A 20,584-nucleotide genomic window follows, 5' to 3' on the forward strand; every position below is an offset into this window, starting at 1 on the left:
ATATGAAAACCAAGAGGCCTGCTAGTCTCGAGTGTAAATAAAACTTGGCGTTTCATTTTGTGAGATTGCAGCTCTCATTTCAAAGCAATAATAACTGGGTACAAAAGCAAGATCCTCCCCAAGAGCCTAGAGTGCTGTCGGATCTCTGACAGCAAGTACTATAACATTGACATTGAATAAATTGCCATCTGAGCTCCCATCCGCCTCAAGTGTCAATCTGGGGGAAAGTCATGTTCATTAAAAGAGCCGTCGCCTGGGATTCTGGACCTAGCACAATTCTCTTGCTTGAGAGAAGAAAGGAGGTTTTCTTTCATTTCTCCGTGAAAGCTCTGTGCATCCGCATGTTGGTAGCATCGAATTAAGGGGGCTGCTCTGATCCTGCTTGGCCAGATGGCTGCATTATTAGAAGCTGCTAGAAAACGGAATTGGCTTTCTTGGAAAACAAAGAATAAGCATGTATTTGCTCATATTCACAAACCAAACGCCTAGAATTTGAGGCGCTTTGCCGTCATGTTTCTGGTCATGCTTTGCTACTGCATCTATTAAGAATGATTTCGTGGAGAGAGTTTAGCTGAACTCCAGAGAGATGGAAAAAATACCCAGCAGAGGAGATCCGTGATCTAGTCATCTCCGATTCATGGCCATGCCTGATGCAACCGAGCGAAATGCCCGTGCCGTCTTCAGCACTGCTGGCTTGCTCAAACCCACTGCCACAACCACTGTGGGTTTCGGTGCCATCCCCCCTACAGGGCTCATCTGCCAGCACCCTATCAGACCCTGTGCTGTTGTAACAGCGAGTGTTTTTAATTGGTTGATATCTAGAAGTATAATGTCAGGCCTTCTTTATTCATCTGTCTTAATCCGGAACCTCTACTGAAACTTGTCCACTGTGGTGTGTGGGATATAGGCGTTACAGCCCCCAACATCGTAGCAACATGCAAGCCGCCCCAGTATGACAAAATGACAGAGAGCTGGTGGATTTGTCCATATCAAATGCACAATCCAACGGTGTCTCAGACTTTCTTGTGAAGAGTGGATATCCTGGTGGCACAGTGGTTACACGTTGGGCTGCTAACCACAAGGTCACCTCTCCTGCTTGACAGCTAATTTGCGGAAGAAAGATGAGGCTCTCTGCTCCCAAGAGATGATAGTCTTAGAGACCCACAGGGGCAGCCCAACCCCATCCGACAGGGTCACTATGAGTGAGAATTCACTTGATGGCAGTGAATGATCTCAACAGCCCAAGAGGTTGACAAAAATTAATACATGGCAAAGTAAAAGGATCCACTTGGAATATGAATTTTATACTGATAATCATACTATGTTCTTTTTCAACTCTCAATTTAAACACAAAGTGAGTTTTGTTTCTTTTCTCAGATCTGTGATACTGTGCTACAAACAAAGACTTCGAGTCCGGGATACTCTCAACAGAACAGTCCTACTCTGTTCAGTTACTTCACAAAGTTTGATAAGGATTCCCAAACCCATTGTTCAGTTACTTTATTTTTCTTCCTTCTTGCTTAGAATTTCATTCTAGCATACGTGATGAGCATGCTGAAACTCTTGATGACTGTCAGTTGACTGGGGATTTGAACCCACTCAGGCCTCCGAAGCAAGGCCTGATGATCTTGAAAATAATGAGTAGTTCGCTTCTGCACATCAGGAGACAGCAACTATCAACAACAAGATTAGCCTGTTCCTGAGACTCAAAAACTCTCTCATTTGCCATCAAGTTGATGCCAGCTCAGCCTGGTCCTGGAGGACAGGGGAGAACTGCCCCCAGTGAGTTACAACAATGGTAACTCTTTACAGCAATAGAAAGCCCAGTCTCTCTCCCACTGAGCGACTGATGGTTTCAAACTCCTGACCTTGCAGTTAGCAGCCCAACATGTATAACTACGCCACCTAACCCTTCACAAAAATGTGCTTTCGGTCGATAGCTAAAGAAATACCACAGCAAAATTTTATTTTCAAAGTTTCCTTTCATTTGTGAGAAGGGAATGGTAAGTAACAGAAATAATTGAGATGATTGACTAACCCATAATGTTACTGAGATTAAAAAAATATATAGCATGTTACCAGTGGGCTTTCAAATGTTTACTGTGTATACAGGTTGCTGGATGATGTTGTATTAGATACTGTAGCAGTGGAAATCATAAAGTGGCATTATTTCCCCAAGTGATACTTCTACTGTGATTTTTATTTTACAATTGCAAGAGTAACCGTAGGTCAGCATTGGGGCATAGACCCAAAAATTAACTGTGTAAAGCAGGCAAGGAAAGACGTTAGGCTCTCCCCTCTGCGGTCATGTGGCCTTTCCACGTGGTCCGTAGAGAATCTAAGCACGAGCACCCGCAGGCACCAGAGTATGTTTAATCTGGAGAGAAAGGTGCTTCCGTTCCGAGGAAAACATGAACACGTTTTACATGGTCCTGTGACCAATTCATGGCTCTTAACCTTTCCTAGTAATTTAGTTTTCATTGTGGTGAAATAGATACAACAAAACATTTGCTGTTACAATCACTCTTATACATTGTATTCACTGTGTTGTGCATGGATCGTCACTCCTCGCTATTTCCACATTGTTTCCATCATCCTTAATTAAGAAGTGATGCTGAAACAGGCAGTATTCCATTCTGTTGTACATCAGATCAATTAGAGTTGGAACTCATTCAACAACATCTAACAACAAACTGCAATTTCGACAGTATCGCCCACAAGAAACACACACACAAACACGTGTGCGCAGGCACCATCATTTCCCCCTCCCTCTTGCCACAGACAGCCACCAATGGACTGGTCTCTGTGCATTTGCCTCTTCTGGATAGTTCCTGAGAAGTGGGATCATTCAGAATTTCACCTTCTGTGTCTGACTTTTTTTATATGCCTGGCATTCCACTCAATGTCTGGTTGGAAGCAACAGTGTCATGTTGTTAACTAGGCGCTGAGATGTGAAGGTGTGAGACGAGACATGGCATCCCCCAGGTAAGTATGTTCTACTTTTCCCAGGGCCAGAAACATGTAGGTCTGGGAGAGCAAGTGAGATCTCAGGGTCAGAAGCTGGTCTGGGACAAATACTTCCAATCATCAGAGGTGTGAATGCAGGAACGCCTCCTCATTGATGCTTAGTCACACAGAGGTTCTCTCTTGGAAGAAGTGTATCTGAATAATGCAATATTGAAAACTATGAATATGTCATGTATTTTTCCTCTTTTGCTAAATTTTCCTCTTTTGACCTGTAACAGTACCATAAGCAATGAGTAAACCACATGAATTCATACTCTAAAATATGATATAATGTTTTTCACCAAATTTTACAACTGCCAAAATATATGGTACAATCAGTGAAAATATGAATTTGAAAAATATTTACAAGATTGAAGAAAGAGTGAACTATCTTGGTGTGAATTATCTGTCTATAAAAAAATACTACCAAGGGGTTATCATATGAAGAATCCATCAGAGAATATTAACCACAACTGTAGGGGACCCTAGTATGGAGGCATGTTGGACATTTGGCTTGGTGAACATTTTCTAAAAGGGTAATGTTGTGGTATTCATCACGTGCCTTAAATCTGAGATTTGTTGCACTGTCTTCTCCTCCTGGGATTAAATGTTCATATTCAAGTTTAAGTTCAAGTTTTTAATTCTGTTGCTCATTTTCTTAGAGAACCCAAAACAAAACAAAAAATAACATCTCACTGCCATTGAGTAGACTCTGACTCATAGTGACCCTGCAAGACAGGATAGAGCTACACCTGTGGATTTCTGAAACTAAGTATGGAAGTAGAAAGCCCAATTTCTCTCCTTTTATAGAAAAGATATCAAAAAATTATATTCCTATGAGGTCCTATAATACTTGGCTCGAGGTGCTCCTACACTCAAGGTAAGACTAGATGTCCATGCCAAGCACAAAAGGACATAGCTGCTTACTCCCCCACTTTGGGTCCCTTCTGGGTCCAGCTAGCAAGTGCGGAAGGCTGCCTCGAAATGCAAGCAAGAGCTTACATTCAGTCCAAAGTGAAAGACATGTGCCTTCGTCCTCGGAGAACTAAGGATGACCCTGGAAGGAGATTTATCATGCCTGCCTTGCTTTGGTCTCTCTATGTTGTCCTCTTTCACGGTGGTAGAGCGAGAAGAGCCTCGTCGTTCCCAGTGGGAAAATGATGCACCTTTCTTTAAGGTGCATGGCAACCCATTCATCAGCTCCATAACTGAGTTCTAATGGATTTTGAGCCAGGCTTCCAAGGGCATCGTTTCAACGTGGTGTTAGGTGCCGAGTTGCTGCCGCCACCATCTGCATAGTGCCAAACTCTTCTAAATTGTGACACTCCCTGCAGAGCTCTGTGGGCCCATGTTCAATAGCTGTGAAGGCCAAAATGCCCGATTCCTTCCTATGTATCCATCTTACTAACCCAAAGGGAGAGCGCCTCCAGGGCAGGGGTGGCTTATCATTGTTAATCCCATCAAGATAATCTTATCGGATAAGATTGCTGGTTGCTATGGGCCTGATGGAGCTGATGACTCCTATCCCTCCCTTTTGCACTGACTCTAAGACAAGCTGGTGGCATAGTAGGTGACTCCTTGGGTTTCTTATTGCAAGGTCAACAGTTTGAACCCAGCAGAGCTGCTCTACAGGAGGAAATGAGTCTGTCTCCTCCTGTAATGATTTGCAGCCTCAGAAACCAAAGTGAACAATTCTACTCTCACTTATTGATAGTTGATTGGCTAGTACAACTTATGATTATTATTTTTTATTATTACTTTTATTCTGGTGGAACTGAAAGGAAGAGGCATTCATGGGGTCAGTGAAGGTCAACAAGAATAGAGTGTTGGAAGTCAACTTAGAAGCCCAAGGAGAAAAACGACCAATTCTGCTCCAGAAAGACAACATAAATTGTGTACCTGCCCACTGTCGTGCGGTCAGTTCCAACTCACAGAGATCCTGTATAAGGTTTCTGAAATTGTAAAACTTTATGTGAACAGAAAACCTCATCTCTCTCCCACAGACTACATGGTAGTTTTGAACCACTGACTTTGCAAGCAACAGCCCAATGTGTATCCCACAGCACTACCAGAACTCCTTCGTAAAACATGGAGGACACTCAAATCATTTGCACCAACCCGTTTCTTTTTTCATAGGAAGGGACTGCCTGGTGTTTCACTCAAGTATGTTTTCCATCTTTGCCCGGTCTACTTTGAAAACAGCTGGCCAGTATTTCACTCACCTATGCCCCCTCTTTGCCAGGTCTGCTTTGTGAACCTGGATGTGAACAAGAAGGAATGCAGCATGGAGCATCTGCAACAGGTAACGAGTGGGATCTGAGGTCCCTGGGGACTTGATACAAAGGATGTCTGCAGAGATGGAAGATTTGATATGGTTTTATCGTAAACCCTACTCATTTTTTCAGAAGGCTCTCTCATTCGATGGTTTCATTAGATAGGTTCCTCACAGCCTATTAATTCCCTTGGCCCTTCTTTTCCTGACATGTCTTATAGTATGCACTTCTACATTGGTGGGACTCATAGATAGACAGGGCTCCGCTCTAAACACCTGCTTCTTCCTACCCACCAGCTCAGTAAAGTGTTGTTTTGTTTGTGTTTGTTTTTCTGATCGCCCAGTATTCTAATGCCCTGTCTGAGATGACCTTTCCAAAGTCTATTTGGCGTTGGCCAACCCTTCCCTTTGGCCCTCAGGTTTGCGGTTCCCTACAGCTTTAGTTGAATGCTTCATGCCTCAACCTGGATTACCCGTCCTTCACTCACCTCATCCTCTGACAATTGAGTGGTTCAGCAATAGACTTCTCACATTCCAAGTGGGAAACCCAAGTTTAATTCCAAGCCAATTTATCCCAAGCACTAATAGCCCCCATTTGTCAGTGGAAGTTTTCTATGAGTAGCTATGATACAACACGGCTTCTAGATTAAGGGAGACTCTGAGGTGGGGGGAAGCCCAGTGATCTGTTTCAGAAAAGTAAGACCAGTACAATTCCCAAGAATCACAATGGCCCATGCTATTGTGCAGGGGGTCACCATGACTCAAGAGTCCATTTCACAATAGGTAGAAGCATCAGTTAAATGTGTGCAGCCCATTCAAGGTGGTGATGAAAATCCTTTACAGCCTGTAAGAACTTCAAGACCCCAAAGCTCTTGTGTATTCAGCCATCTTATGTGCAACGATTGGTCTATCTCTATTCAGAGGAAAGATGAGTAAAGAAAACCAAAGACACAAAGAAACAATTAGTCCAGTAGACTAATAAATAGACCACTTTACTCCATCCCACCCTCCAGGATCCTGTTGATTTGAGACCAGAAGAACTAGATGGTGCCCAGCTACCACTACCAACTGCTCTGGAAGGGATCACATTTGTAGGTCCTAAATAGACTGGGGAAAAACAGAGAAGGAAAAATTGGACTCCCAAATGACCAGGCTTACTGGTTGGATAGAGACTGGAGGAACCGCTGAGCTTATGACTGTCAGTCACCCTTCATTTCAAACTCACCCACAGGCCTTAATTTTCATCAAAACAAGAGGCAGGTCTGTAAGGGGAACAGAGACAGTAGGGAGGTACACACACCTTAGAATAATCAATAATTTGAGGTGGAAAGGACAGCATGTTTCCAAGGACCAAGTGCAGATGGGTTAGGAAAGACGGAGGAATGGAAACAGGAAACAGTGGGGAGGGAAGATCAGAGATGTTACAGTGTGAGGATTGCAATTGATGACAGGAAACCAATGCATTTGAATAGTTTAATGGAAACTGGTCTGCTCTGTAAACCTTGACCCAGTTCACAAGAGAAGGGCTTGTTTGCTTGTTTTTACTTTAAAACTTAATTTTAAAGAAAAAAAAAGAATTGGAAGGCCCACCCAGTCCTTTGAAGCAAGAACATGTGACATGGTGAGAAGAATTATTGTTCTGAGTCATAGCTGTCCTGTGTTCAACAGAATGAAACACTGCTGAGCCAGCCCATTTCGCCCCATAACTTCTTATGTTGGAACCTATGGTGGCAGCCACTACATCAGGCCATCTTGTCAACGGGCTCTCTCTTTTCATGGTCCCTCTCTTTCACCAAGCAGGATGTCCTTTTCCAGGAACGGGTCTTGCTAGCCTGTCTAAGGTACATGAGACAAAGTCTCACCATCCATGCTTCTAAGGAGCATCCTGGCTGTACTTACTATTGTGAAAAGATTGCACGTCTAGGTCCAAAGCTGAAAATAGCTTGAGGCAACCGTTTGGTGTAACATTGCTCAAAGGCTACCATACACACCAGAGCGGTTTAGTTCTCACGGGATGGTAAACCTAAAAGGGCTCTATTACTCCTGTAGCCATTTCCCGTTACAATAGCACCCCTGAAACTTCTCAAACGCAGTTGTCCACGGAGATTACCCATTCTAGATTTCCAACCTCCCTCCTAATACTATTCACACGTTTCATTTGATGAAATCATGCCTCAGAGATCATTGAAGTGAAAGCAAGAGGCGGTTAATCAAGTTGGAATCTTGGAAACTATGTTTATGAAGTGATTTAAAACAGCCTCCGACTATGGTTGATAGGACCTGTTGTCTCTGTTTGAGCTACAGAAGCCTGGGTGAGTTTCTAATCTTCTCTGGGCCTCAGGCTGCTTATATTTTAAATAAAGATAATCATGGTGCCTGATCCACTCAGGGTTGTTTGGGGATTATAAGTAATAAGATATGGCAAATGTACAGTCATTAACATCGTGCTCAACAAAAAAGAGAAAAATGTTGGTCATTATTTAATGATCATTGGCTTTATTTCAACAGATGATTATTCAATTATCATCTTATTAGAGATACCAAAAAATAAATTTCTCCCAAGCTACTACTTATACCTTTTTTTAACTGCAGAAAGCCATTTTAAACAGTCTTATTGGCATATGATTCACATATGCAATTCAGTACTTAAGTCATATTAGGAAGAGTTGTGCAATCATCACCACAATCAATTTCGGAATACTTTCTTCCGTCTTTTACTTGGTGTTATTAGCTCTTCCTTTCCCCGAACCTCTCCTGCCACACCTTAGAAACCTTTAATCCAGTTACGGTCTCCATAGATTTACGGATCCTGGATTTCATCTGGAGAAAAACAGAGCCCCTTAAAAAAACCCGACAGCAATGCTCTTGATAAAAATTTTAAATGTTTGCATTGAAAGATGCAAACAACAGTCTAGCTCATCCGGTAAGGTTTGCCTGGAGTCCTGTGCTATTTTAAAGAATTATCCCTACAAAATCCAATTGACCACAGCAACTCTAAACCACGAGGGGAGTTCAGAGCACAGGGAGTGTAGCTTAATGGCAGCGTGACAATAGGGCTAGAAAGAGCGGAAATGGTGACACATTGAGAAGAATGTAACCAGGGTTCGTTGACTTGTACACGTGGAAAATGATGTATGAGTGTATATTTTGTTATGTATATATCCGTGAAAAAATGTGTGTGTGTTTTTTTCAAAAAAAGAAGAAGCAAAAATATTGGGGGTAGTATTTTGAAAGTGAAATGGAACCGTCTACACTAATAAAGATTCTTGCCCTATAGAAATTGGTCAACGTTTCACCAGATCTCCCCAAATTCATCAGTTCCATGAATGTCCAACAGCCCAAAGAAAATGAGATTGTCCTACTCAGTGGCTTAACATCTGGAAATCTCCAAGCAGACATTGAAGTTTCGCAGGTAAGAAATAGAAGCTGCTCATAGGCTGCTCATAACAAGTGCGTGTGTTTCCTGGAGCTAACTCTCAACTCAACTCAGCAAGAGTCAGAAGCAAAGGCTATAGTATAAGCGTTCTTAGTATAAGAATCAAAGATTTATTTGTATTGTAGCCTAGTCTTCATTTGCATTTCTTCTAAGTATCACCACTCAGAGTTGATATAGCTTCCTTTATATCAATTCCTAACATTCACCTTCTGAAGTCTACGGTACTAAGTTGAACTAGAGCAAGAGCACTAGGTAAGGGCTAATTCACTTGATTTTCTAAAAATTTGGTAGACATTCAAAAATAGAATCATCTTCTGTTCCAGGAACAATACCAAAATTTCAGTCCGTACCATCTGATCCAAGAATCCCACAGTTTCATATTTCTGGATGATATTGGTCCCTTATTGTTATTGTGAGGTGCCTTTAAGTAAATTTCCACTCATTGTGACCCCATATGAGGGTAGAATTGTCATAGAGGGTTTTCTAGGCAATAAACTTTATAAGAGCAAATCACCAGGTATTTCTCCCATAGAACTTCTGGGTGTGTTCGAACTACCAGCCTTTTGTTTATAGCCAAGTGGTTAACCATGGTGCCACCAGGGCCCCCTTATTTATCCTGATGGGATACTAAACCAGCGAAGCAAATGGACCCAGGATGACAGGCTCAAAGATAGGAAGGGAGCTTCCTGGACCCAAAAGAGTAAAAGTCACCGTGAAAACAACATGCTATTGTTGATGTGAGATACCATAGAATCAGCTCCAGCAACAGAACACAGTATTGCCCAGTCTGTCCCACAATTGTTACATCTGAGCCCCTTGTTGCAGCCACGATGTCAGTCCATCTCCTTAAGGGGCTTCCTCTTTGTCATTGGCCCTCTGCTTTGCCAGCACGATGTCCTTTTCCAGGGACTGGTCTCTTCTGATAGCATGGCTGAAGTACACGAGCTGAAGTCTCCCGATCCTTGTGTCTAAAGAACATACTGATATCCGTCATCAACAACACGGTTCAAGTGGTGCGACTTTTCTGTGGCATTCCTTATTCATTGTCCAGCTTTCATATTTCAGACCGAAAATACCATGGCTTGGGTCAGGCACCCCTGAGTCTTCAAAGTGACATCTTTGCTCCTTCATACCTTAAAGATACCGTGGGCAGCAAAGGTGCCCGGTGCAATACATCACTTGACTATGCGTAATACAGAATTTGCAATACATATTCTGACAGCTGCCTCCATGAGTGTTGATTGTGGATCTGAGTAAAATAAAGCCTAGGCAGTCTCTGTCTCTTCTCTTTACCATGATGCTGTCCACTGAGCCAGTTAGGAGGATTTTTGTTTTATGTTAAGCTGTAACAATAGTAATAGTTACAAAGGATCTAGCTGACCCTTATTATCTTTAATGTCCTAATACTCATTGCCATCAGGTAAATTATTACGATAACACGTATTTGAAGAAGAATGGGTAAATTCCCTTACTCCGGTTCCAAGAATAATATAGGACAGATTTTGGTTGTATGCTAAAGGTAGCTACTTTGCAGAAGTAGGTATGCAAACAATGATACACAAGGCAGATGCAGATTAAAATGATGAGCATCTGTGTTCCTCTATTGTTCTTTTAGCTTTGCTGACGAGTCTTAAAATCGTTTGTTCTTAAATCCATCAAGCACCTCAGAATCCTAGAGGGAGTCCCACCATTTCTTGGTCTATGGCAGCTCCTTCATAAAGACCTACATACAGGCCACTATGGTTTGCTAATGGAGACCAGCAAATGATTCCTCCCACTCATTCTAAGAGCACATGCCTTTGGATAGAAGGGTTGGGTTCTTCTGGAAAGGCAACATAAATGAAGGCTCAAAGTGCCTGCTCCTTATGGTAGGCCAAACTATAAGGAGCGGAAGTAATATTCAAAACCGAGTTTTAAAAGCCTTCTTGGGCCAGACTGCTACAGCCTCTGATGCTACTACCTGGCACTGAGTTCCGGCCTCACTCGTAAAAGCTGGGCTTCATCTAGGATGGAACACTTGGGGTGTCCATGAGTCAAAGTCCACTTGACAACTGGCTTGGTTGGTTTGGTTTAGGACGAGAGCCTTAGATGCGACACATGAACCTCCAAAGGCAGCAACTCAAGTAGAACTAAATGCTCCTGGGCCTTGTCCCGCTGCATTAAGATAGAGACAAGCCTCCTCCCCTGTCCTGGTAGATTAAGTGCATCCATGCACATCTGGTGACAGTTTTAATAAATGAATCAAGAATTCCACTGTTCATAATAACTTGAATCTTGCTAGCCAAGAATGCAACATAAAGGAAGAAAATATATTTCGTAATTGATATCCACAGAGCTGGATCTTTGTGACCCTACGTTGGCCAGTCTAGACAGCTGAGATGCTAATGATCCATTTGACAGCTTAGATCCAGAGAATGGGTTAGGAATCCCTGAGTTCCACAAATGGTCAGCATGCTTGACCACTACTCAGAAGGTTAGATGGTCAAGTCCACTCAGTGGTGCCTCAGGAGAAAGCCTGCTGATCTTTTAATGCCTTTTGAAAAAGAGCGCTGTGAAGAGCCCAGCTCTTCCCTGACACACACAGGGCCCCCCTGCGTCAGAGTCAACTGGCAGCAACTGGTATGTATTTAAGGAGCTCTGATGGCACTGTGCTTTATGCATCAGGCTGCTGCTAAGTGCAAAGTCAGCAGTTCAATCCTGTAAAGAGTTACTCCCTCAGAAACCCTATGCGCAGTCAGAATCCACCAATCAGCTTGGTGATAATAGATGATGGAATTCTTTTTTTTTTGAGAAGGAGATCCAACCAGCGAAAAGCCCGTGGTTAGAAAAATCAATGCTTTTTTATGAAGAAAAAAATGAAAGGGACAGAGCAAACCTCCTCAGTAGATGTATGTGCATTCCTTAACATGTACACACACATCCATGCCTTCAGGAACAAACACTAAAACTACAAGTTACTGCTACACAGTCGATTCCTCGTCACAGGGACTCTAAATGGCAAGCTAGCTAGCACCACCTACAGGTAACTTCAACCACGGACATCCACTCCCACCCAGTCAAATCCCAACTCCTCACAGACCTGTATGACAGGGAAATGGGTTTCCAAGATGGTCCATCTTTACAGGAGTAGAAAGCCTCATCTTTCTTCCCCAGAGCAGCTGGTGGTCTCAAACCGCTGATGTTCAGACTAGTAGTATGGTGTATCAAGCATGGTTCAAATGATCTTCAAATAAAGTGAGCAGCTCGACATAAAATAATCCCCCTGAGCATTTCCAACTGCACTTTGAGATGAATTTGCTTAGCTCCCTCTAACACATTAAGTCCTGCTTTAATTTTTAAAATATCTCTTTTCCAAAGCAAGTTAGCATATTATTCTTCCAAACGCAGTGAAAATCCCAAAGCCACGCATACTTCTTGTTTATTAGCAATGTGCACACAAGCAAGTAGACGTCTGTTCTTGTTATTTTAGTGACTCGTGATATGAATAGTGAAAACGAGAGACAAGGGGTGGTTTGTATCTCCACAAACCTGAGCATCATTCTTATTCGGTCTCTCTGCAACCCCAGCCAGTGATCTGAGTCTCTTCTTACGGCACTCCGCATAAGCTGGTCTTCCAGTGCTAGTTGATTTCTCACTGATTTATTCTGCTTCATATTCCCCTGATCCTTCAAATGAGAAAAACAAATTATAAAGGCCTACCATCATTGATACATTGCTTGATACACATCTGAAGTATGGGCAGAGGATGCATTGAAACCGAGACGGAGAAAGATGTTGATCAGAAAGGCTGGAACGCTGTTTAATCAAGAAGAGAAAACAAGAACATCTGATAGGACTATTTCATTTTCCCTTCAGTCAAATTTTCTCCTAGGTACCCTGTGTTCCCAAACATCATTTGAATTTTTATTTTCCAAGTGGTTCATCCACATAAGCCCAGAAGACATCTCCATAAAAGTAGAGATTGAGACGAAGAAAGGTCAGGAGTAAACATCTGATGTCGTCTTTCACCAAGTGCCCTCTTTTCTCTCCACTGCTAGTGTCCTTGGCTCCCAGACATCTGCTTGGTCCAATGTGCCCGAGGGAACAGATCTAATAGTACCAATTGCATCATCTTCGAGATCAACAAGTTTCTGATTGGCCTGGAGCTGGTGCGAGAGAGGCAGCTCCAGGTGGAAACAAGCGCCTTGAACCTGGAGGAGGACACCAACTGCTCCTTGTCCTCCATTGAGGAGGACTTCCTGACCGCGTCCGAGCACCTGGAGGAGGAGAACGAGCTGGAAGAACATAGGAACGGTGAGAACTGCCATTCAAACCGACACGACCCCGAAATTAGTCACTGTGTAAAATGCCTGGGTGAAGGTGGCGAGGCCTTTCAGGTCATGTCAGGTTGGCTGATGCTTCAGTCTTCACTTTCTGCATTTGGGGAGGGAAGGAGAGGTGAGAGGAGGCGAGGGACGATGCTGACTAATGCGTGTTATAGACTTCATGGTTGATTCCCTGACTCCCCAGAGTGCCTGAGAGATGCTGAAGGACATGGGTGTGCTTAAAGGGAGATCCTCCTGCCTGAGGGTGGACATGTCATTGGAGGTGGGGCGGGGGTAGGGGGATGTCACATCCTTAAAAGCTCTCACCGCCATCAAATTAATTACAACTCATAGCAACCTTATAGGTCAGGATAGAACTCCCCAGGTGGGTATACGTGCTTGTAACTCTTTACGCAAATAGAAAGCCTAGTCATTTTCTTACTCCAGCTGGGGGTTTCAAACTGCTGACCTTTCAGTTAACAGCCTCATTCGTAACCATTATCCCCCCAGGGCTCCTCATCACGTCCCTAAGACCTCTATAAAACCACATGCTGGCTTAGAGCTGCCTATGAAACAGCATGGCAGTGAGTTTGGACTGACCTGAATTTGAACCCCAGCGCAGCCTGGGTAACTTGGGGTCAATTCTTTAATCGTTCTGAGACCTCTCTCCTTATATGCAGTTTGGGAGTTTCATTCTGCCTACAACAAAATGGTTGTTGGGAGAGGAGAGGAATAAGCCAAGGTCAAACAATTCATGGCCATTGAGTAGATGCTGACTCCTGTAGGACAGGGAAGAGCTGCCCCGTGGCTTTCTAAGACGTGGTAGAAAACTCTTAACGTGGTAGAAAACCCCGTCATTCTCCCTCAGAGTGACTGGTGGTTTCAAACTGCTGACATTGCAGATTGAAGCCCACCAGGTAAACACTTCACCACCAGAGCTCCCGCGAAAGTGCTTTAAAAATAAACCAAAAAGAAATGACAAGGTTGTCATCCAGCAACCCCACATGTATTGGATAGGGCCATGCTCCATGAGACCCTCAATGGCTGAGTTTTGAGGAAAATCACCTGGTCTGTCTTCCAAGGTGCTTCTGGGTGGGCTTGAACCTACAACCCTTCAATCAATAGCCTAGCACATTAACCATTTGTACCACCCAGGAGCTCCAGAAAGTCCTTAAAACAAAACAAACCCACTGCTATCCCATCAATTCTGTTTGACTCATAGTTACCCTTTAAGATAGAGTAGACTTGCTCCCTATGTTTTCCAAGACTGTAATCTTTATGAAGCAAACTGCCTCACGTTTCCCCTTACAAAGCAGTTGGTGGGTTCAAACCACTGACCTTTCAGTTAGGAGCTCAGTGCTTAGCCCGCTGTACCACCAAGGATCCTTCTTAGGACTCATGTGTCCAACTTCTTTTTCTGTCTCTACTGAACCATATTTGGGCCCATTGTGGTGCCAAGGGCATCAAACATACAAACAAGTGTGAGCAATGAGCCAGACTGGGCAGTGTTTCATTGTGTGTGCATATGATTGCTAGACTTGACACAGAATCAAAAGCAGCTAGCCACAACAATAATAACAGCCAACTATGCATTTTCCATATCTAATCCACCATAGAAGAGACATCCCCTCCCCACCCCTGCCCCATACACACCCATTGTCACTGTCCTTAGGGCAAGTACTATACATCCTTCAAAGCCAATCTTGTGAGCAGTCCTATTACTGAGGCCATCCGGAACATCCCCCTCCTCACTTTGTAGCCACTAGCAAACCCACAGAGGCAGTTATTTTGCACTGATTCCCTTGTGAGTTCTGGCACCCACCACTCCACTTGCAAGCCCTCTCCTTTCCCACACTATCCCTTTTATTTGTGTCCTACATTTGAAGCCATTGAGTTTGGTGGTGTGTTAGGCCAGGCTGACTAGCGCAACAAATCCAGGAGCACTCGTGAGTAAGAAAGAGCTTTATATCAAGATGTAATTATATATCAAGCAAACATCCCAGTCCAGTCCAGATCAAGGCTATAAGTCCGAAGCTAGTCCACGAGTCCCTCCTCAGACTCATGCAGCCACATGCAATGATGCAGAAGACAGGAAGATCACAGGCTGGTAGGTGCACAGTTGTGTGGATCCAATCCAGTGGAAGCATCTCCATGGCAACAACCAGGATCCGCCAGCAGGAAGGTGAAAGCAGAGAGAGAGTGGGAGGTTCCCAGGACCCTCCTTATGAGAAAGCCACGCCCATAAGAAGTCATTATGAGGTTGTGACCTGATTGACAGGCTGGACTCCACCCCTACACTTTTACATATCTTCAGGTTGACATGTGAAGTTTTGTAACGACCACAAGTGGTATCCACAGTGAAATTCAGACACTTATTTCAGATTCGTTTTTCTTAAGAAACATTCAATACGCCATATTTAGGTGGGAGTGGGGTTATGGGGGAGGAAAAAATTGCTAAGGCAGTGGTTCTCAAACTTCCTAATGCCACGACCCTTTAATACAGTTCTTCATGTTGTGGTGTCCCCCCCCACCACCACCATCTTTTTGTTGCTCCTTCATAACTGTGATTTTGCTACTCTTATGAATGGGGCCATCCCTGTGAAAGCACAGTTTGATTCCCAAAGGCGTCACAACCCCCCCCCCCCCCCCCGGCTGAGAACCGCTGCCTTCAGGCATTTTTTAACACCATTGCTGTGGTGGGCCCATGGCACCTGCTATCCCCAAACTCAAAGTGGGTCTCATTTTCTCTTCACTAGGTTTGGAAAACATAAATGCCTCCACTAGCATTCTGGAAAGTAATAGGCCAAAGGAGGCCCCCCAGGAAGATCGGAATGGCAACAAGGAAAAGTTGTTGCATGCTTTGGAAGACACCTACCTTAGCAAGTGCCACACGCCAAGGATAAAGCCAGAAGGCAGTCCAGAAAAAGTCACTGGAGAAACCGAGTTGAGCAACCTGGATCCCTCAACCAAGCCATCACAATGGAAAGGTGGAGTGGTGGGTGCAGTGGGACCAGCCACCCATGATCACAGTTCAGAAAAGGTAAAAGGTCAAGTAGAAAGGCGGCAGGCGTGCCATCCTCCAGACGAGACTTGTTTCTCCAGGTTAGTTAAGGAAGATGTGTCCCCTGCCTGTGGTCCCGTCACTGAACGTAGCAGCAGCTTAGAGCCAGGAGCCCCTGGAAGCAGAAGAAAGTCCCTATCTCCCATCCAGGATGAAGAGGCCACAGCTGGGGAGTATGCAATGAATTTGGCAGAATCAGTGCTACAAGATGCGTTTATTAGGTTGTCTCGATCTCAGCCAGCCCTGCCCCAAGAGTCTGCGCCCCGTATTTCTGCAGGAGGTGCAAAGCTTCCCAGTGGCTGCCCTGCGGGACACACAGGGGTCCCTCAGTCATGGAATGAGCTCCCCAAAATCGTCATAGTCCAGAGTCCGGATGGCAGTGACGCTGCTGCTGAGCCAGGTGTCTGCTCAGGGCCCGAGGTGGAAATCTCTGCTGAAACCCCGAGCATCCTCTCTGGAGAGAACCTGAGCCAGTCCTCTCAGAATGCCCTAGAAGCCATGTTGGCTTGTGCAGCCACTGTCATCGGCACCATCTCCAGCCCGCAGGCCACAGAAATCCTCCAAAAGGAACAAGCATCCCTGGTCCTGAGCAGTTCCCTGGGAGGCAAGGAAGCCCTGGGCACTCACGCCCCCCAGGTCCTACAAGAAGCCCCTGGCGGGGAGTACTCCTTCCCGTCAGCGTTGTGTGGCATGGCTCAGGTAGCAAGTGCTGTGGCTGTGTGTGGCCTGGCTTACACGCAAGAGGTGGAATGCCCAGGGGCGACAAGTGACCTCACATCGGTGACTCCGGCTTCCGCACCAGTTCCCCCATGCAGCGGCAGCGGATTCGTGACGGAGAGGAGCCTGGACATGAGGAATGAGGACATTGCGGAGGCTCTGCTCAAGGAGGCCATGGTGCTCCTGATGCGGCCCGACTCCTGCAGCAGCCTGGGAGACCTCCTGGGCCCCATGAGCGAGCGAATTGTAGAAACAGCTTCCAGACCCCGGACTCTGTGCTCAGAACATGTCTTTGGGAATGAGCTGGCCCAGAACCTGTCCAATGTGATCCTGAAGCATTCCATGGATGAAGTTCACCGAGACAGCAAAATCATGGAGCCCAGAGACGGTAGGCCCCCGTCTGTCACTCTGGACGCCTTAATGGAAAGTACAAACCAACTGCTCTTCAATGTGATGTGCGTCACGTTCCAGAAGATGAGCCACATGGCGCAGCTCGGGGGAGGGTCCCTGGTCCTTGGTAAGGACACCTCCAGGTGGCAGGAAACAGATATAGGCTGCCTATCAACTGACCACGCTGCGAGCCACGTGTGGCCCAAAGGTTCTGATCGTGCCCAGAGCCATCCAACTAGCCCTCTGCCCAACACTAGCATTGCCATCAAAGAAACCGGCGAGGACACGCACCCCAAACGGGACAACAAGGACAGAGTGCGGCCTGGCCTCTTCAAGAACCCCGCCCTGCAACCTGAATTCTCCTATTGCCAGGGCCTGCATGAGTCCTCCCCAGCTAAAACACCCTCCCAGGAAATGTATCTGAAAAGAACAGCGGGAGAGCTTACAAAAAGCCATCATCAGCTGCCAGGCCTTGGTGAGAAGGAACACAGAGCTTCTCCAGAGGGAGAAAGGGCATCTTCGGTCAACAGAGGCAGGAAGAGGTCCCAGGAGGCTGAAGGAGTTATCAACCCAAACACCCAAGAAAAGCCCAATGGTGACACGCCTCTTCACAGTGACGAGCAAGTCCCCCTGTCTTTGCTAGGGAATGATTGGCAGCTTACTGCTCAAGCCGGGCTCCGAGCAAAGCAGACAGACATCCACACCCTCACAGACTTTGCAGAAGAATTAGCAGAGACGGTTGTTTCTATGGCAACTGAGATCGCAGCGATTTGCCTTGACAACGCCACTGGCAGGCAACCCTGGTTTTGTGCGTGGAAACGAGGGAGTGAGTTTCTGGTTACGCCAAACTTATCCTGCCGCACCTTGAAGAGAAAGAAGGAGAGCCAGAGCAGCGGGGCCACCATCAGAAAGCACAAGCCCCCTCGGCTCAGTGAGATCAAGAGGAAGACCGACGAGCACCCCGAGCTGAAAGAGAAGCTGATGAACAGAGTTGTGGATGAGTCGATGAACGTCGAAGATGCCCCGGATCCTGTCTGTTCTTTTGCAAATGAAGTGGCAGCCAAGATCATGAACTTAACGGAGTTCACCATGGTGGACGGCGTCTGGCAAGCCCAGAGCTATCCCCGGAACCGGCTACTCAGTGACAAATGGAACCGGCGAAAGGCCTCCAGCTGTGAAAGCATCCCAGAGGAGGCCGCTGACTCCAGGGCCTATGTGAACAGCCTGGGCTTAATGAGCACCTGGAGCCAGCCGGTGAGCAGGGCCAGCTCCGTCTCCAAGCAGTCCAGCTGCGAGAGCATCACGGACGAGTTTTCCAGGTTCATGGTGAACCAGATGGAAAGTGAAGGGCGCGGATTTGAGATCCTGCTGGACTACTATGCCGGCAAGAACGCCAGCAGCATTGTGACCGCCGCCATGCAGCAGGCGTGCCGAAGAAGTGACCACCTGAGTGTGAGGTCCAGCTGTCCCTCCAAGCAGTCCAGCACAGAGAGCATAACGGAGGAGTTCTACAGGTACATGCTGAAGGACATGGAGAGAGACAGCAAAGATGGGCCGTCCTCCAGAAGCAGCAGCCAGGATTGGACGGCTGGTCTGCTGCCACCTCCCCCAAGAGCTTCATTGTGCCATAGACAGTCATCCATGCCAGACAGCCGATCGCCCTGCACCCGCTTAACCGTGAATGCACCCATCAAAGCCAACTCCTTAGATGGCTTTGCCCAAAACAGCCAGCCATATTTCCTAAGCGTGCAGCCAGTGGGCAGCGCCCCCTCCTCAGGCCTCTGCAAATCCGACTCTTGCTTATATCGCCGAGGTGGTACAGACCAGATCACCAACATGTTAATTCACGAAACGTGGGCGAACTCCATCGAGGCCCTCATGCTCAAGAACAAAATCATCGTGGGTGACATTCCGGCGGCAGCGGATGCTGGACCTCTTTCTGGTGGCAAACCCATGCCACGGGAGAGCTATGCCAACCGATTAGCTTCAAGCAGAGGACCCAGCGGGTCAGCGCTGCTCATTCAGGAGTCGGTTGACTGTCCAAGGCGAGACTCGCTTACTGGAAGCAAATGTTCTTCAGTGTCATCACCAAGCAAAACCATGATTCTTACGAGTCACAACAGCCTAAATGCCACAAAGGACCCTTCCACTCTTCCCACAAACCACACCCAGGGATCCCTTTGCTCCAGGGAAGTGCCTCTTATCCAGATCGAAACGGATCAAAGGGAAGAGTCTGGGGGAGAGCCTGGAGATGTCCATTGCAGCCCCCGTGAAGAAGCAGAAGAGCATTCCAATGAAGGAAACGTCCCAGCTGTGGAAGGGAGCAGAGGCACAGAGGAGAGAAGCCGCCCACACCACAGGTGAGTGGAACGTCTGCTACATTGGACTTGACCTCTCTTTCATTTGCCTTTACCCTGCTTCTCAGACTTACCCACTGCCATAGAAGGAGTCGAACTCCTTTCAAACCTATAGGGCAGAGTAAAACTTCCCATAAGGTGTTCATGACTAAATCTTTTGGAAGTAGACTGCCACATCTCTGTCCCATGAGACAGCTCGTGTGTTTCAACCCTCAACCTTTCAGGTAGCTGCCTATAACTAAACCCCACTGAGACACCAGGACTCCTACATCATGTATGAAAGGATTTTATGGATGCAGGAACCATATTTCCAAGATCATATATGGCTTTCCCGGGTTAACATGTGCTTGTCATAGAAAGTTGAAGTGATTTGGGGTTTTAGATTTTGATAAACAAATTGTCTGCGTTTATATGACAGAGGACAAAAGGATTCTCCGTGCAGTGAACTGTGATCTTCTGCATGTTTACTACTTTTTAGTATTCATCCACGGCAGCGTTCAAGTAAAGACATAAATAAAAACAGCGATGCCAATATGCATATTTGAAAAGATTAAACGAAGATTACTATTGACATCTGACCTTAGCTCTTTCGGCATCACTGTGTTTTTGGCCTCTCAGTTCAAGTTTCTCCATGGCCTGTAGGTACATGATATAATAGTGGCTGGAACAACGCAGGGTGGTCATTTCAATAGTTCAGCGTGTTGGAATGTAAGAGACTTGAGTCACTGCCTTTTACTTGTCCATAATACCAACAATGCTTCCACCATAGGAGGATCTGAAGGCTTAAACAAAGAAAGACACATGGGGCTCTTAACTCAACTTGTTGCCTCGCCCATTGTAAGCACTCATTAAATCTCCATCACTCTTGTTGTTGTTTCAGCATAGGCTCGAATGATTGCCCTTTTGCCAGGGGGGTTTGTCCCAGGAGAAAACTGTTAGGAATAGCATGGGAAGTCTGTTCCAATAAGAGACGCTGCAGCATTTTTAAAGAGAAATAATCAGTCCCATGTAGATTCCATTTCCTAAGTTCAGAGTTGTTAG

The 20,584-nt window shown here is 45.8% G+C and overlaps 1 protein-coding gene across 1 annotated transcript in view; it reads left to right on the forward strand.

The window, feature by feature from the left end:
- Positions 1–20,584, forward strand: part of SPHKAP (SPHK1 interactor, AKAP domain containing) — a 113,646-nt gene that overhangs the window by 74,072 nt on the left and 18,990 nt on the right. The window contains exons 3-6 of the mRNA XM_075530199.1: positions 5,249–5,308; positions 8,556–8,690; positions 12,752–13,007; positions 15,775–19,546. Coding sequence (XP_075386314.1) covers positions 5,249–5,308; positions 8,556–8,690; positions 12,752–13,007; positions 15,775–19,546 — 4,223 coding nt within the window. The remainder of the gene's footprint in view (positions 1–5,248; positions 5,309–8,555; positions 8,691–12,751; positions 13,008–15,774; positions 19,547–20,584) is intronic.

This window comes from Tenrec ecaudatus, chromosome 13 (assembly GCF_050624435.1).
Source record: "Tenrec ecaudatus isolate mTenEca1 chromosome 13, mTenEca1.hap1, whole genome shotgun sequence".
Classification (NCBI taxonomy): Eukaryota; Metazoa; Chordata; class Mammalia; order Afrosoricida; family Tenrecidae; genus Tenrec; species Tenrec ecaudatus.